This window comes from Phocoena phocoena, chromosome 2 (assembly GCF_963924675.1).
Source record: "Phocoena phocoena chromosome 2, mPhoPho1.1, whole genome shotgun sequence".
Taxonomy (NCBI): Eukaryota; Metazoa; Chordata; class Mammalia; order Artiodactyla; family Phocoenidae; genus Phocoena; species Phocoena phocoena.
In genome coordinates this window covers 158,866,472-158,885,175 of record NC_089220.1, presented here as the reverse complement: position 1 = coordinate 158,885,175, position 18,704 = coordinate 158,866,472, and the positions used below count along the sequence as shown (strand labels likewise).

The window sequence follows — 18,704 nt, the reverse complement described above, 5'->3', positions numbered from 1 at the left end:
ATTATGTTGAGGTAGGTTCGCCCTATGCCTACTTTCTGTAGAGTTTTTATCATTAATGGGTGTTAAATTCTGTCAAAAGCTTTTTCTGCGTCTATTGAGATGACCATATAGTTTTTTTCCTTCATTTTGTTAATATAGTGTATCACATTGATTGATTTGGATATATTGAAGAAATCTTGCGTTCCTGGGATAAACCCCACTTAATCATGGTGTATGATCCTTTTAATGTGCTGTTGGATTCTGTTTGCTAGTATTTTGTTGAGGATTTTTGCATCTACGTTCATCAGTGATATTGGCCTGTAGTTTTCTTTCTTTGTGACATCTTTGTCTGGTTTTGGTATCAGGGTGATGGGGGCCTCATAGAATGAGTTTGGGAGTGTTCCTCTCTGCTATATTTTGGAAGAGTTTGAGAAGAACAGGTGTTAGCTCTTCTCTAAATGTTTGATAGAATTTGCCTGTGAAGCCATCTGGTCCTGGGCTTTTGTTTGTTGGAAGATTTTTTTTGTGTGTGTGTGGTACACGGGCCTCTCACTGTTGTGGCCTCTCCTGCTGCGGAGCACAGGCTCCGGACACGCAGGCTCAGTGGCCATGGCTCACGGGCCCAGCCACTCCATGGCATGTGGGATCTTCCCAGACCGGGGCACGAACCCGTGTCCCCTGCTGCATCGGCAGGCGGACTCTCAACCACTGCGCCACCAGGGAAGCCCTGTTGGAAGATTTTTAATCACAGTCTCAATTTCAGTGCTTGTGATTGGTCTGTTTATATTTTCTATTTCTTCCTGGTTCAGTCTCAGAAGGTTGTGCTTTTCTAAGAATTTGTCCATTTTTTCCAGGTTGTCCATTTTATTGGTATAGAGTTGCTTGTAGTAATCTCTCATGATCCTTTGTATTTCTGCAGTCAGTTGTTACTTCTCCTTTTTCATTTCTAATTCTATTGATTTGAGTGTTCTCCCTTTTTTTCTTGATGAGTCTGGCTAATGGTTTATCAATTTTGTTTATCTTCTCAAGGAACCAGCTTTTAGTTTTATTGATCTTTGCTACTGTCTCCTTCATTTCTTTTTCATTTATTTCTGATCTGATCTTTATGATTTCTTTCCTTCTGCTAACTTTGCGTTTTTTTTTTTGTTGTTGTTCTTTCTCTAATTGCTTTAGGTGTAAGGTTAGGTTGTTTATTTGAAATGTTTCTTGTTTCTTGAGGTAGGATTGTATTGCTATAAACTTCCCTCTTAGAACTGCTTTTGTTGCATCCCATAGGTTTTGGGTCATCGTGTTTTCATTGTCATTTGTTTCTAGGTATTTTTTGATTTCCTCTTTGATTTCTTCAGTGATGTCTTGGTTATTTAGTAGCATATTGTTTAGCCTCCATGTGTTTGTATTTTTTACAGTTTTTTTCCTATAATTGATATCTAGTCTCATAGTGTTGTGGTCAGAAAAGATACTTGATATGATTTTAATTTTCTTAAATTTACCAAGGCTTGATTTGTGACCCAAAGATATGGTCTATCCTGTAGAATGTTCCATGAGCACTTGAGAAGAAAGCGTATTCTGTTGTTTTTGGATGGAATGTGCTATAAATATCAATTAAGTCCATCTTGTTTAGTGTGTCATATAAAGCTTGTGTTTCCTCAGTTATTTTCATTTTGGATGATGTGTCCATTGGTGAAAATGGGGTGTTAAAGTCCCCTACTACTATTTTGTTATTGTTGATTTCCCCTTTTATGGCTGTTAGCATTTGCCTTATGTATCGAGGTGCTCCTATGTTGGGTGCATAAATATTTACAATTGTTATATCTTCTTCTTGGATTGATCCCTTGATCATTATGTAGTGTCCTTCTTTGTCTCTTCTAATAGTCTTTATTTTAAAGTCTATTTTATCTGATATGAGAATTGCTACTCCAGCTTTCTTTTGATTTCCATTAGCATGGAATGTCTTTTTCCATCTGCTCACTTTCAGTGTGTATGCGCCCCTATGTCTGAAGTGGGTCTCTTATACACAGCATATGTATGGGTCTTGTTTTTGTATCCATTCAGCCAGTCTGTGTCTTTTGGTTGGAGCATTTAATCCATTTACATTTAAGGTAATTATCGATATGTATGTTCCTATTACCATTTCCTTAATTGTTTTGTGTTTGTTTTTGTAGCTCTTTTCCTTCTCTTGTGTTTCCTGCCTAGAGAAGTTCCTTTAGCATTTGTTGTAAAGCTGGTTTGGTGGTGCTGAATTCTAACTTTTGCTTATCTGTAAAGGTTTAAATTTCTCCATCAAATCTGTATGAGATCCTTGCTGGGTCGAGTAATCTTGGTTGTAGGTTTTTCCCTTTCATCACTTTAAATATGTCCTGCCAGTCCCTTCTGGCTTGCAGAGTTTCTGCTGAAAGATCAGCTATTAACCTTATGGGGATTCCCTCGTATGTTATTTGTTGCTTTTCCCTTGCTGGTTTTAATATTTTTCCTTTGTATTTAATTTTTGATAGTTTGATTCATATGTGTCTTGGCATGTTTCCCTTTGGGTTTATCCTGTATAGTACTCTCTGTGCTTCTTAGACTTGATTGATTATTTCCTTTCCCATGTTAGGGTAGTTTTCAACTATAATCTCTTCAAATATTTTCTCAGACCCGTTCTTTTTCTCTTCTTCTTCTGGGACCCCTGTAATTAGAATATTGGTGCGTTTAATGTTGTCCCAGAGGTCTCTGAGACTGTCCTCAATTCTTTTCATTCTTTTTTCTTTATTTTGCTCCCTGGCAGTTATTTCCACCATTTTATCTTCCAGCTCACTTATCCATTCTTCTGTCTCAGTTATTCTGTTATTGAGTCCTTCTAGAGTGTTTTTAATTTCAGTAATTATGTTGTTCGTCATTGTTTGTTTGCTTTTTTGAACTGCTACTTTTTGATACTTCTGTTTTGGGAATTATCTATTTACTTCCCTCTACTGAAAAACAATTTTTTAAATTCATTTATTTGGTTACATCGGGTGTTTGTTGCAGTAGGCGGGTGGGCTCCTTAGTTGCAGGTCACCAGCTTCTTAGTTGCAGCACGTGGCCTCCTTAGTTGCAGCAGGCAAGCTCCTTAGTTGTGGCTCGCTGGGTCCTTGGTTGTGGCATGCAACCTCTTAGTTGCGGCCTGCATGTGGGATCCAGTTCCCGGACCAGGGATCAAACCCGAGCCCCCTGCATTGGGAATGCGGATTCTTAACCACTGTGCCACCACCACCACCAGGGAAGTCTCCCCTCTACTGAAAACTGAAGATTTCATTCTTTTTCCTTCCTTTGCAGTCACAGCTCATGTGTAAACAGTTTACTGTTTATCAGTTTGTTACTAAAGGATATGGTAAAGGATACAGGTGGACATGTAGATGGAAGAGATGCATAGGGCAAGGTATGCAGGAAGGAGTGTGGAGTTTCTGTGCCCTCTCTAGGGGGCACCATTCTCCCAGCACCTTCACGTGTTCACCGACTAGAAGCTCTCCAAACCCTGTACTTTGGGGATTTTGATGGAGGATTAGTCACATAGGCACAATCAAATATTAACTCCCTTTCCAGCCCCTCTCCCTTCTCTGGAGAATGGAGGGTGGGGCTGAAAATTCCAAGCTTGTTTGTTTGTTTTTTTGGCCCTATGGCATTCAGGATCTTAGTTCCTTGACCAAGTATTGAACCCGTGCCCCTGCAGTGGAAGCGTGAAGTCTTAACCACTGGACCACCAGGGAAGTCCCAGAAAACTGCAAGCTTCTAATCATGGCTGGGTCTTTCTGTTGACAGGCCCCCCTACAGGAGCCCACCCAGAGTCACCTGATTAGAACAAAGGACATTGCTATCACCCAGGAAATCCCAAGGGAGCCAGAAGCCCTGGGTCAGGAACCAGACTCAAAGACCAAATATGAGAACAAAAAAAATGCTCCTGGTGCTCTTATCCCTTCGGAAATTATTGATAGAAGTATTTTAGGAGCTCTGTGTGGGAACAGGAGGCAGAGACCAATATATATATTTTCTGTTACCTTACCATGCTCTTTTCTTTCTCTTTGGATTCTTATAGGATATTCTCTTTGTTCTGGTGTCTGAAATGTCACTTTGTTGTAAGTTGGGATGTATAGGAAGGGTATTTGCTGCAATGATGCTATGTAACAAACCAGCTCAAAACTCCCATTCTTTCACCCTCCTCATCCCATCCATCAGTAAGTTGTATTGATTGCACCTTTAAAATGTCTTGAATCCAGGTGGGCTGGTTCAGTAGCCTTCTATTCAGTCTCCCTCCTTCAAATGTTGCCATGACCAGTCCACTTTCCATAGTTATAAGAATGACCCATCCACAGCTAGCTTGATATTAACTGAAAGGAGGCCTGGTGGAAATGGTAAATATTTGCACAATCTTTTGGACTCTGAGCATGTTCTTCACTGGCTAAAAACAAGATGTTTCTTCCTGGCAAACAGAGTGATCAGACCTGAAAGTGAACTTCAAGATGTTTTGGAGAATAATAGCAGAGTTTTATACAGCAACCATTTCCCAAACCCCAAATTAAGACAAATATTCCGAGAAGTAGTAGGGTACTTAGGGCTCAAATAATGATCATTTATTAAACACCTTTTATGTTTGCTACATACTTTGTATAATTTAATTTAATTTAATTAATTAATTTAATTAAATTAATTCTGACAAAGGTACACTAAAGTAAATTAATTTAATTCTGACAAAGGTACACTAAAGTAAATACGTTTTCTATATTTGTTTAACAGTTAGTGGAAGTGGGGGGAAATTTATTTTCAATTAATAAAAATCATATATAGTAATGAATGCAGATTTCTGCTGGCAGAGCAATCTGTGTTCTTCAAAGACATGTATGCACACACATCCATACAACTGCCAAAACACTTCCATTTTTCCATTCTTGTTCTGTCTCAGGTTTTTCCTTAATGAGTATCTGAACCCACAAAAAGGTTTAAGTTCAGATAATAAATCACTTGTTCCCAGCAAACACCATTACAGCATGCAGAATTCCAGGTGGCCATCGCTGCGCCTGCTAGGGCTGCAACAGCAAACTGTTCTTAACTTTTCCACTTAAGGGCACTGTCTCCTGCATTGGGAATAGGTTAAATGTACATCTCCCTTGATTATTCAGTAATGTTTCAAATCCCTGATAAGACTGGTGTCCTGGAAGTTCCTCATAATTAATCTTCACAATACAGGTAAACAATCAGAGTTTAATCCACCCAAGGTTTTTTACTCTGGCAGAGCAATGGTTTAAATCATTTGTGCTTGATTCCAAAGCCAGTGTTCTTTCTACTACTTGAAAATTCCATAAGAGGATGACAAATAATCCTAGCTTTTACCTAATTTAAGGGAAAGATGTAATTTACATTAAACAAAGTTTTAATTGTTAACAACTGTATTTTGAACATATTGTTAGAAGAGGTAACTATTAGGTGGATTAAATCTGAGTAGTCATTACTAAAACAAGCTCAGTGAAACCATTAAATCATGGATTCAGTTACATTGCAATGATTATTACAGTGTCTCTTTCAGTATAAGAGCTTTAAACTTATATTATCTTCGTCAACTACATTAGTAACACGGCTCGTACTGGGATGGTGATGGAAAGTAAAAACACTCAAGCCATTTTGCAAAAGGAACAATAGTATTTAATAGATTAACAGAAAATTTACACATGGTACATTTAAATTTGAACTTTTCTCTTTTGGGGGGTAAGTCTGCAACAAACCTCAATGAATTTAAGATATGACTTGTGAAGCTGAATCGTAGTGTATCTATATTTAAAAGAATGATGTTGACAGAGAATATATCGAAGTATGTTACAATTATATTTATTAAGTGAAAGTAAGTTAGTTATTTTTTTAAAAGAATCCGGCTATTCTGGTAATGCTGCATATGTTTTAAGCAAATTATTTAAAAATGTAAACCATTACATTTTTTGTTAAAATTGAACAAGCTGTTAAAATTGCTACAGTATATCTCACCTGAGCTCTCCAGTACTATTTTAAGTACATATGTATTGTAGAAAAAGCACCAGAAGCAGTCAAGGCAGCAAAACTGTATTCATAGCAAAATAAGCCAAAACCCTCGTCCTTTTGTTTATTCCTCATTCCCGAAAGGAGTTATATTACTGAATGAAGGAATTTTCCAACTGCATTTTTGAGGTCACAGTTACAGCCTTAAATGATTGGCTTTTGCAGGCAATCAGGTACAGATAAATTACACTAAAATAAAACTGTATGATGTTTTTGTCATATTAACACCAAACTGAATGGTGGACTGAGATGAACAGATGAGAAAGAAAATCAAGCTCGAGGCTCACTCTTTCTCTAAAGTGGTCATGTTTCTAGTTTTACTAAAGCATTAATTTTCATAAAGTGCACTAATAAAATAAATACGTTGAAAAAAGCTTTGAAGATCTATGTACAACTCTGAGATTAAGATAAATTACTGATTATGTTCTTGATAGCCTTTTAATGCTGTGGAAGCTGTAACATACATGAAAAGCTCATTGATCTGGGTAAAATAATGATTTTTCCCCCCTTAGATCAATCTAGTATTAAGGCGTATGTAATTATGCTAGCTTATCCTATAAGGCAAGGTTAGATTAAAGGGAAAATTTATGTGCTATAGGCTAAATCCAGATACTGTCAGGTGCTGGGCATTATTCCTGGCTTCAAAATAAGATGTATCAGTTTCATTGTCTGGCTGGGGTATGAAAGGCATCGTTTGATGCTGTAGATTTTCCCAGTCCACATCACTGAAGAGAGGATGATGTTTCAACTCTTAGGAAAAATATCAAACAAAGCAATATTATGACACCATTACCAAAGTCCTATTTTACAGGAATTAAAGAGAGACTGTCTCACATGTAGCTTGCCCTGGTTTACTATGTCCGTTTCACAGACATTTTAAAAACATCTCTCTCTTTCTTCAACCACATACTTCCCAACAGCACACAGTGTCATTCTGTATGTCACTTGGCATATGACAGGTGCCTTAACAGAAGCTTATCTTTCTCACTGCCTGCATCTTCTCTCAGAATCCCTGACTCGATGAGAGAAGACAGCCTGGCCTACTTCCTGTTCCCCGACACGGCTTCCACACCACTAATCCTAATCTTCCATGATTAATGCCCCACTTCTCATTCCAATTCCTTGCCACCTGCTTTGTTCTCTGTAATCCTCAGCATCGTCACCCTAGATTACTTCAGCAGGAAGCTCATCCTCCAGTCCCTTGCTCTCTTCCCTGTGCTCCATCCTTATCCTTCCTGGTAATTTCAACATACACACTGGTGATATTTCTGACACATGCTTTCTCTTCCTGGTTCTTTGATTTCTTTGATTTCACTGACTTGCACCTCTACAACACACCAGCCGCCCAGCAGTATGGCCACATCCAAGTCTACTGCTTCCACTTACAAAATCTCAAGTTCGCCTTCCTCCTTAACTACATTTTCCTTCTATCTAGTAAAATGAAATCTCTTTTGATCACACAGGTATTTAGTTGGGAGACATAGCCACCCCTCTCCTCAACTATTCACTTCATTAGGCAACAATAAAGACAGCAAAAAAATGAAGTGTCAATTAAGGCAGTATACAAACCAAAAAAGCAATCAAATTTAAGGAAAATATCAGGAGATGACTACACAGACAGGAAAGAATTGTTTGTCTGTATTGGGGGTAATGGGCTGGAAAATCAATATGTATATATGATGGATTTTCCATAAACTAAAAGACTGGTAGGAAAAGGGATAAAAGAGCAAAAATAATTCACATTTAGAGAATTTATTTGTCTCAACGGTTCAAGCATGTGTTACTTTAGAGTTATTTGTAGTATTAACTCGAACTGGGATATCTGGATGTGATGTGATGCTTTGTGATCCTCTCATCATAACTATTTATTTAAACTGAATCTGCAAAAGAATTCTAATCTAGGTTAAGATTAACTAAATAAACAGTTGTTGAAACAACTGTTTCTTAACTGAAGAATACCCCTATCTGCTTCACTAGGTAAACTGTTCATTTAACTAATGAACAAAAATTTGAGGTCACTGGTAAGAATGTACTGAGCAAGTTACAGAGCATTATAGCCATTTTCTAAACAACGGTTTCCCAACTTTGTTACAGTTGACCTTTGGGACCAGATAATTCTTTGTAGTAGGGACTGTCCTGTGCACTGTAGGATGCTGAGCAGAATCCCTGGCCTCTACCTACTAGATGCCCCCAACTGTTGTGACAACCAAAAAATGTCTCCAGACAATGCCAAATGTCCTTTGGGGAGCAAAATCATCAGCAGTGGAGAAGGCTGTTCTAAAGCAATCTTTATTTTTATTATTTTAATTTTTTGTTTTATTATTATTTTTTTTTGGCCATACCTTGCAGCCAAAATAAAAATAAAATAAAAATAAAACTGTATGATGTTTTTGTCATATTAGTTCCTTAGTTCCCTGACCAGGGATCGAGCCTGTGTCCCCTGCAGTGGAAGCTTGGAGTCTTAACCACTGGACCACCAGGCAAGTCCCCTAAAGCAATTTTTAGAGCTTGGTTTTCAAATGTCTGCATTCTCACTTTACATAAGTTTTTGCTCAGATTCTACTCTTCAGGTCTTCCTGACCACCCCATCTAAAATATAAATCTCTTGCCTTCACTTTGTACCCTCTCACTTTGCTTTCTCTCTTCATGTACTTACCAATAGATGGTGTTATGTTATGACTGTTTGTTTACTTCCTGTCTTTCCACTAGAATGTAAGTTCTAGAACTTAAGCACAGGGATGTGTCTGGTTCATCCCTAGGATACCTCCAGTGCCTGAAACGAAAACACTGCCTAGCACCTAGAAGTCACTCTATAGGATTTGTTAAATAAATAAACTGTTGACCTCATTGGAGGGAACACCTAGAAGCTGATGTGAATGACATATTACTAAAGTCCATTTAGTAATATACCCTACTTCACATGGAAATGCATTCTGAGACACAGTGCTTAGTTGTCTCTATATATACATTGTGACAAAAAGGATTTTAAGGCAGCTGCTAATGAGATTTACTGGAGTTTTGAAAATTGGGTTTTAAAATTAATTGGAGTTTCCTGCACTGGAAAGAACCTTTGAATGGGCCACAATGCACCAATTTTGTCTTCTTTGAGGCAACCTGGCTGTGAAGAATGCAACAGGGAGTCAAAGTCCATAAAAATATTTGATAATCAATAATGATACCAGGGACTTCCCTGGTGGCACAGTGATTAAGAATCCACCTGCCAATGCAAGGGACATGGGTTCGATCCCTGGTCCGGGAAGATCCCACATGCCACGGTGCAACTAACTCCGTGCACCACAACTATACTGAGCCTGTGCTCTAGAGCCCACGAGCCGCAACTACTGAAGCCCACGAGCCGCAACTACTAAGCTAAATCAGTAGTCTGGCTCAACAAATCAAGGGTAAAAGTTAACTAACACAAAACCTTACCTTTCATTCCAGCTCTCTTTGTATCATCAATGGTTAAGAGTATTTCTACAGCACTTTGAGCATTATCAGATAACTTTTCTTCACCTTCAGGCCAAGGGATATCTATAAATACAAATAAACTTGTTAATCATTGCTCAAGACAATAATACACAGAGATAAATGAGATAAATGAATCTATCTTAATAGGAGAAAAAGAATCACCTCTTTTCAGAATATTCTGGAATACTTGCTGGGGTGTTTCATCGTTGAAAGGGGGAATTCCTGTTAGAAACTCAAACAGGCAAACTCCAAGTGCCCACCAGTCTACTGCAGGACCTGGAATTTAAGAGGAAGCAGCTGAACTTGCAAGCATTTTCTATAAATGTTTGATCAACTAAAACATTAACTGTGGATATTTGGGCACAATGAAGACCCAAAGGCTCATTTCCTTAAGGCTTTCTTCTGGCTTCCAAACGTGCAAAGACCCAAATTACTTCCTTTAGGCAATGTGGTAATTACTTTCTTGGAAAATAGTGGGCTCCATAAGATGATATGGAAAACCCAAACGAACTTTTTGGCCAGCCCAACAGACATTTAGATTAGCAATTAACATGGCTAGTTAAAAAAAAGTTTAAAAAGTTATTAATAACCTCTGATATTCTGGATACTTATTTGTGCTAAATCCTAAAACACAACCAAGGAGTGCATTTAATCTAAAAATTATTCTCTAAAAGAGTATTTCAAATCAGGAAACAATAACATTCAGATGATTCTATAGCCCACTCGTTTCACAAAGGAATGAGATGAGGTAGTAATATTAATGCAAACTGGAGGATAACCTGCTAACTAGGGAAAGCCTTACCTACAGAGGGTTTTTTTGTTATGTTTTGTTTTTGCCACACACACCATGTGGGATCTTAGTTCCCCAACCCAGGATCAAACCCGTGCCCCCTGCAGTGGAAGCACAGAGTCTTAACCACTGGACTGTCAGGAAAGTCCCCTTACAGAAGGTTTTAATGTGGCTTTATTCCTTTTAAGAACATAGAGGGACAAAATAGTTTAACGAAAAATATTCATTCAAACTATTGCTTGAGGAGGTAATTAGAAGATAAGTCTTAATGAATGGGTAAAACTGATTTCTTTTTTTAAAAATTTTTATTGGTGTATAGTTGCTTTACAATATTGTGTTAGTTTATACTGTACAGCTAAGTAAATCAGCTATACATATACATATATCCCCTCTTTTTTGGATTTCCTTCTCATAGGTGTTCCCTGTGCTATACAGTAGGTTCTCATTAATTATCTACTTTATACATAGTATCAGTAGTGTATATATGTCAATCCTAATCTCCCAATTCATCCCACGCCCAGGTAAAACTGATTTCTAAATAAAATCTTCATTGGAAGCATCATTTGTATACAAAGACATTTTAGACAATTATTTTAAACATGACCTTATAATCTGGTTTATACGCTTGTTTAGATACATCTATGAACAAAATTTCCTAAGCAAAGGTTAATTTCAGTCCAAAAATGATTAACTTCAATATAAATTTAGAATTGAGACTCTAGTCTAGAACTAAATTTGCCTGAAAATTACTCTTTAAAATCAATTTCACAAGACAACCCTCAGAATGGGAGAAAATATTTGCAAATGAAGCAACTGACAAAGGATTAATCTCCAAAATTTACAAGCAGCTCATGCAGCTCAATATCAAAAAAACCAAACAACCCAATCCAAAAATGGGCAGAAGACCTAAACAGACATTTCTCCAAAGAAGATATACAGATTGCCACAGACACATGAAAGAATGCTCAACATCATTAATCATTAGAGAAATGCAAATCAAAACTACAATGAGGTATCATCTCATACCAGTCAGAATGGCCATCATCAAAAAATCTACAAACAATAAATGCTGGAGAGGGTGTGGAGAAAAGGGAATCCTCTTGCACTGTTGTTGGGAATGTGAATTGATACAGCCACTATGGAGAACAGTATAGAGGTTCCTTAAAAAACTACAAATAGAACTACCATATGACCCAGCAATCCCACTACTGGGCATATACCCTGAGAAAACCATAATTCAAAAGGAGTCATGCAGGGGGCTTCCCTGGTGGCACAGTGGTTGAGAGTCCGCCTGCCGATGCATGGGAGGCGGGTTTGTGCCCCGGTCCGGGAAGACCCCACATGCCGCGGAGCGGTGGGCACGTGAGCCATGGCCGCTGAGCCTGTGCTCCGCAACAGGAGAGGCCACAACAGTGAGAGGCTCGCATACCGCAAAAAAAAAAAAAAAAGGAGTCATGTACCACAATGTTCATTGCAGTACTATTTACAATAGCCAGGAAATGGAAGCAGCCTAAGTGTCCATCGACAGATGAATGGATAAAGAAGATGTGGCACATATATACAATGGAATATTACTCAGCTATAAAAAGAAACGAAATTGAGTTATTTGTAGTGAGTTGGATGGACCTAGAGTCTATCATACAGAGAGAAGTAAGTCAGAAAGAGAAAAACAAATACCGTATGCTAACACATATATATGGAATCTAAAAAGAAAGAAAATGGTTATGAAGAACCTAGGGTAGGGGCAGGACAGGAATAAAGACGCAGACCGACTAGGGAATGGACTTGAGGACATGGGGAGGGGGAAGGGTAAGCTGGGACAAAATGAGAGAGTGGCATGGACGTATATACACTACCAAATATAAAACAGATAGCTGGTGGGAAGCAGCCGCATAGCACAGGGAGATCAGCTTGGTGCTTTGTGACCACCTGGAGGGGTGGGATAGGGAGGGTGGGAGGGAGACGCAAGAGGGAAGAGATATGGGGATATATGTGTATGTATAGCTGATTCACTTTTGTTATAAAGCAGAAACTAACACACCATTGTAAAGCAATTATACTCCAATAAAGATGTTTAAAAAAATCAATTTCACAAAATTCATTACTGTGGTTAAGCAACTACCACCATTTCATTTTAAAACAAGTAGGAAAGAAAAAAAACAAGTAGGAAAGCATCATGGAATATGCCATTAGAAAAAATAATCACATGCATTTAGAGTGCCTTTTCATCTGCAAGCCACGTAATCCAATCTTCCCTAAGGAACACAAGGTACAAACAGTCTCTAGGCTTCTATTTCTATAGTAATCACTATAAAAATATACAAAACACCTCGGTTAGTAGGCTTTTAAGCAGCACTGAGAAAGAATTATTCCAACAGCTCAGATAATATAACCAAATAACAGAAAAGTAGGGGGAAATCAGGAAAAAATGTGCATTTTAATTTATTTTACTTAGGTTAGAAATTAGGACCCTTTTCCCAGCTCAGCCAAAAATGTACTCATGTCATGTCAAAACATACATGATTTCTCCATGGATATGTCATACATACCCATATAATTGAGTCAAAGTCTAATAAGATCATGTATTGTGATAAATCATATTATCAACTATAAAATAAATCAATTATAATATATATCATTAGCCAGAGATATAGAATAAAGTTGTTTTATACTACTGGCTTTCTAATTTAAAACCTGCTTCTTTAATTTGTAAACTGATACTGTTAATTCCTTTCTATTTTTTAATAATAATAGAATTGAATGATTTAGAAAATTCAAGCCCTTTTGTAGCCACTAATATTAATATTTTTATCAAGCCTATTTCTTCAGTTGCAATAGAAAAAGCTATATCCACACTCTCTGCTACCTTTAAAAGTTATAAAAAAATGCCACATGCCTACATTTGTTTTCACAGAGAAGAGCAATTTCTCTGGATGTCTTCCTGCTCAGAAGACAGAAGACAGTTCATAAATGAGCTGAAATGAAAAAATATTTTATATGCAATGTGATCTAGTTAGACTTTGTTCAGTTAAATGTGCTTTGCCATGTTCCTTTATGGAGAAATTTACTCACCCAAAGTCAGAGATCCTGCATGTAAGAAAACAGGAGTTAGGTACATTGTCTTAAAGTTATGAGTTCATTCTCACATCATTCATTGAATTAGGAGCCAGGTATTGTGCCAGATATAAGAGATACAAAGATGAGGAAGACAGCTTTCCCCAAGGAGAAAACACCCTACTCTGGGAGAGACAATACAGGTAATTTTAACACAATTTTAAGAGAGCTGAAACAAACATATGCACAAGAAGCTGTGGAAACTCAGGCCAGGGTCCCTAAGTCCCCTTGGCTGAAGGGAAGACATGGAGGGCATCAGAGGTCTCAGTAGGATGTTTGGAATTAGAAAACTAAAGAGCCCAAGTGAGTGTTTCTGGGGCCTGGGATTCCAGGGAAGAGGTTAGAGAGCAGGGAATTGTTTTTTAAAATTATAAATTGCTGTCTATTATTTATTTTAAACACTATGTATCAAATTACTTTTATAGAAAATAAAAATTTTAGAATATTTCACTAGCTAGCTAAGATAACTAACTACATGTCCCACTAAAAGAGTGGCAAGATCTTATCAAGTAAATCTTTACATTTGAGGTTTACTTTCATATTGTATCCTAAGTTGGAGAAAATGTAAATTATAATATAGGAAATGAGCTGGCAAATCTGTGACTTAGCAAAAAGGACAAAGTACCAAAACTAGTTAAGTGCCCAGAGGAACTTAGATGCTTTGGCGGATAAAGAAAGGGGAATATTAAACGTGTCTGCTTTCAACATTGTAGAGATTATTGACAAGGGTGAGTGAGGGCTGCCAAGGAGCTCTTCTGGAGGGCTATGCACAAGGAGAACTCAGACTCTAGATACAGCAGTGAATAATTAGTTCTCCATAATTGATCAAGGGATGCTTTATGGAAGAGGTGACATTTGAACTGATGAGCAGATGAGAAGAAATTTGACAGGGAGGTGACTGGGGACTGGCTTTTCTAAACTAAGGCAAAACAAAACAAAACAGGACTTCCCTGGCGGTCCAGTGGTTAGGACCCTGCGCTTCGACTGCAGAAGGCATAGGTTCAATCCCTGGTTGGGGAACCAAGACCCCACATGTCACACGGCGCAGCCAAAAAAAGAAAAAACCCTACTAAGGCAAAACAGTTGTGCAAAATAAGGAAAATGTGAAAATAAATGTGTCTAAGTAAAATGGGAAGATAAGGCCTATAAAGAGACTAACTGAGAGACGAGACTAGCATGAGAGCTCAGAACCTCGAATCAGTGATCTGGCTTTCTTTTTGCAGGTAGGAAGGAGCCACCAAGCCAAACACCTCCTCTGTTTCAAGGAGAAGAGTAGCATGAACTCTATTATGCTTTAAAAGGGAAAGTCTGGTGGCAGTGATAGCAAAAAAGAGAATGAAGTTGAGGAGATCAAAGAGAAAGTTATTAAATGAAGGAAAGGGAAAGATGAGGTTCTTACATGGAATAGTGGCAGAGATGAAAAAGTGAGGAGACACACTGCAGAGATGTAATTCATCAGATTTAAATGCCTGAAGGTAGGGACAATGTTTATGTCACCATGAAGATGGTGAACAGAGAGATGGAACAGAGGAAGAGCAAGCTAGAGGACAAGTCGAGCTCCGATACATAGCAACTGAATGACAGTAGAATACAGAATAGGCACTTTGGCCACGTGTCTGCTGCCTAGAGAAAGTCAGGATCAGAGACAGATTTTTTTTTGGCCTCGTGGCATGCGGGATCTTAGTGTAGGCCCAACTGTCTATTCCTGAACCCAAACTAAAATAGACCTGGGGAGACATTTAGAACAAAGACAGTAGAGGGGGGTGGAAGGCGGGACTTCTCTGGATCATTGAGACTAAACCAGCAGGCCAAGAACAAATGGCTGCATGTCTTCTTTCCTATAATAAAGGGCCATATATGTGAGAAAAGAGTATTGCACAAGTTCATTTTCTTTTACCTTATGCAATCTAAGTACTAAAGAAATTTAAAACAATTTATCTCAGAAGAAAACATAGTGATACTTCAAAAACACAAGATGTGCATGCCTTACCGTGGGCCCTGCCTAACAGCAGCTCTGGTGCGAGGTAGTCTGGAGTTCCCAGAATTCGCCCACCATCCACGGGGGCCGCCCCTCTTCTCACACTCTTTGGAGTTCGGTATGGAGTTCCTGACTTGACCTGATCTGGGGTCTGCTAATTTCAAAAGAGTTTAAGACACAATAAATATCTTAATTCCTTTTACAGTGAACAGAAATGCTAAAACAAAAGAAAAGCTAGGCTGCTGGACATAAAAGATACACTCAAATACTTGATCAGTTTTGAAAATGGCCTTGTAACTAATTATAATTATGAAAAGTCCTATTGTAAAAAGCCCCAATTATAATAATGAAATTCAATTGCTTAGATAACACCAATTATTTCAGTAAGAGCTGGAAATGCAAGAAACAATGAAAAAAATCCACAGGAAAAAATTCTTGATAGGATGGATCAATACAAGCTTGAGAGCAGTCACAGAGGGAGGCTGTGGCTGACAAATGAGTGAATTACTAGGACAATGCACACAACAGAACTACACATAAATAACCTCTCGTGCTAACTGGCATTTATGGTTTTAAGGTATTTTGTTGTCTCACAAGGACTCTGTGGGACCAGCAGGACAGGTGTCATTATATTTTACAGACAAACGGCAGACAGAGGCTCTGAAGATAAGGACTTCTAAGTCACCCAGTAAGTTCTAAATAGAAAACTCAAGTCTTGTAACCCTACAGTCGAGGTTTACACTTTCTGTATTATGATGTCTCTCTGAAGGAAGGAGGCAAAAATGAAACTTTGGGTTTAAAAAGATAAAGGTTTAGGAAAAAAAAAAGATTTGAAATATCTATTTTTCAACTTTCTTCTGTAAAGGAAAGAGATCATCTAAATATGTCCTTAAAAGGCAGTAAGGTAGATGGACTTTAATTTTGTATCTCAGAGTTGCTGTGATCAAGTGAAAATATGTGATTGTAAATATGTAAACGTGATATGTAAATATGTGAAAGTATACAGAACAGTACAAATGAAGGAGGCATTGCAGTTAAGAATGATAAACACTGCTACCTGCTTTACCTTTCTGTACTAAAACCTCCAAGGAGCCATAGATTCCCAACAAGCAAAACAAAACTATATGATTAATATTATATAGTCTAGCTGACAGGCAAGTGTCTGGCCTTAATAGTTTATTTTTCTAAAATATAAAGGACAGAATATTAGCAAGTGATCACATACCTGATATGGCATGTAGGATCTTTCTTTTTGAGTAGGGGTTATAGCCATGGGATATGAACCACTACAGGCACATGAAATATCCATCATATCTAAAGAAGTAATGCTCATTTTGGATGGTTCTGAGCTATTGGATGCATTAATATGACTGTTAAAACTCCGAAAAGCCACAGCATTTCTTTTAGAGGTTAATGTTTTCAACGCCTCCAAAGAAGGAGCTAACATTTTTCGGTTGCTGTCCTGGACGGCAGGACTCTCATCACCTCTCGGCAAGGTGCTTTCTTGGCAGCTGGGGGATGCAGAAAGTAGGTCTTCAATATTTGATTCTTCCAAAGAGGATTCTTTGATGCTTTTATCTGGATCTAAGGACTGCCGTCCTAATGGACTTTCCATGGTGGAAATTCCAGGAAAAGATGAATCAGAGTCCATGCAAATACTTTTAGGAGTTCTATCATCGTCGGAACACAGGAAACTAGAACTTAAGTAGTCTTTCTTACTATTCTTGTCACACTCATCATCCAGTTCACACATAAGGTTTTTTGCTATCATTGGGACAGGTGATTTTTCTGGGGTTTGTTGCTTATCAATGAAAGAATTGTCCATGTTCTCCTTATTAGCACCGTCATTTTGCTGATCTCTGAATACCGACAGCTTAAGGTCCTGGACTTCAGCTGTTAAGCCTGTCCTTTGATTGACATAACCATCTCTCATTTCATTACTACTCTTATACTCGATACAATTTTTTTTATTCTGTATAATTTCCTGACAAGGACTGGAGTCAACTAACTCAAAACTTCTTTTACAACTTCTTTTCCCAAGGTGTTCTTCAGTCACCCCACTGGAATCCACAGCACATTGATGTGACTGATGGTAACCAGACTGGCTTGTGTCAGCAGCCAGATGAATATTATTTACATTCAGTTCTCTTGCTTCCCAAGAAACTTCCCCAGAAGAACATTTTTCAGCAAGGTTTCCACACGAGTTTCCAGTGGCAGGATCGGCACTGCTGTTATGAATGGGAGAAACGGCTAACTCACGATCCCTTTTATTGAAACTTTTGGTCTCCATGGCATTTGTAGATTTTGTACCTAAAGGCTTTTCGACTGTATTCCAACTCATCATTGTAGAGCCCACTGCGTTGTCACTTTCCTAAGAGGGAGGAAAAAACGGTTAAAAAAATTATGTAAAGCTGAGAATCTTTAACCTTTTAAACCTCTGCCCACTTAAGTGGAATAACTGACCCCATAAGCTACGATGGGTAGCTCTTTCCACATTCCTGTGAAAAAACAGAACAATGATAATGGAGAATTAGAAAGCAATATAAACAATTATAGTATACATTTATATACATTATTTTGAGTGAAACACTGGTATAAAATTTAAACCAACTATTCTATAATATGTATTTGATGGTGTGTTACATGTTATTTAAATAGGACAAATTAATAGGAATATATTCAAGCAAAACTGAGGGTAAGGCTACATTATGTATATATCTGCTGTGCAAAAGGGATGATTGTTTTGTACTTCAGTCACAGGGCATGAAATACAGTTAATGGAAAATTACAGTCTAAAAATATTGTTAATGTAAACACGTATCACTTCATACAGGTATAATAAAACCAAGCTGACAAGATGAAGCTAAACTAACGGCAATTTGTAATTAAAAACCCAAAATAACAGGAGTTAATATCCATTGTCAACAATATAAACTGATGATGCGTTGATAACAAAGTGCTTTTCCTGAAGACTGTTTGAGTTCCAACTCTGCAGGTGCCCTTGTGTGATCAGAATTTTGGACATAATCTTGCAAACTGGCATATGGTAATCAGGATTTTTACAAGATTACTCAGTTAGAGTGAATCTTCAATAAACCCTAATAGTGCATATTTTTGGTATGTGAAAAATCGAACTTTATTAACTTACTTAGTAATAGTAAGGAGCAGTTAGTCATGAACAAAAAGACAATTCCTAAAGTACAACTCACTGCTCTGGAAGCACAGAAAATGATGCATTTGGGGATTAGCAAGTTTATCAGTGGTCCCCTGTGGTCCATTGTCACTCCTCTGACCTAACTTGAGAGGCTCTACTGTAACCCAATCATTGCATTCCTTAGG

The 18,704-nt window shown here is 37.9% G+C and overlaps 1 protein-coding gene across 5 annotated transcripts in view; it reads right to left on the bottom strand.

The window, feature by feature from the left end:
* Window positions 1-6,607: 6,607 nt before the first annotated feature.
* MASTL (microtubule associated serine/threonine kinase like) overlaps window positions 6,608-18,704 on the bottom strand; it is a 32,622-nt gene continuing 20,525 nt past the window's right edge. Inside the window, exons 8-13 of one of the 5 annotated variants that reach the window (XM_065871562.1) lie at window positions 16,591-17,736; window positions 15,378-15,519; window positions 13,346-13,360; window positions 9,646-9,759; window positions 9,445-9,546; window positions 6,608-6,765 (exon numbers count right to left, since the gene is read on the bottom strand). In XM_065871562.1, coding sequence (XP_065727634.1) covers window positions 6,608-6,765; window positions 9,445-9,546; window positions 9,646-9,759; window positions 13,346-13,360; window positions 15,378-15,519; window positions 16,591-17,736 — 1,677 coding nt within the window. The remainder of the gene's footprint in view (window positions 6,766-9,444; window positions 9,547-9,645; window positions 9,760-13,345; window positions 13,361-15,377; window positions 15,520-16,590; window positions 17,737-18,704) is intronic. The other 4 variants (XM_065871563.1, XM_065871566.1, XM_065871564.1 and 1 more) reach the window with 4 other exon arrangements.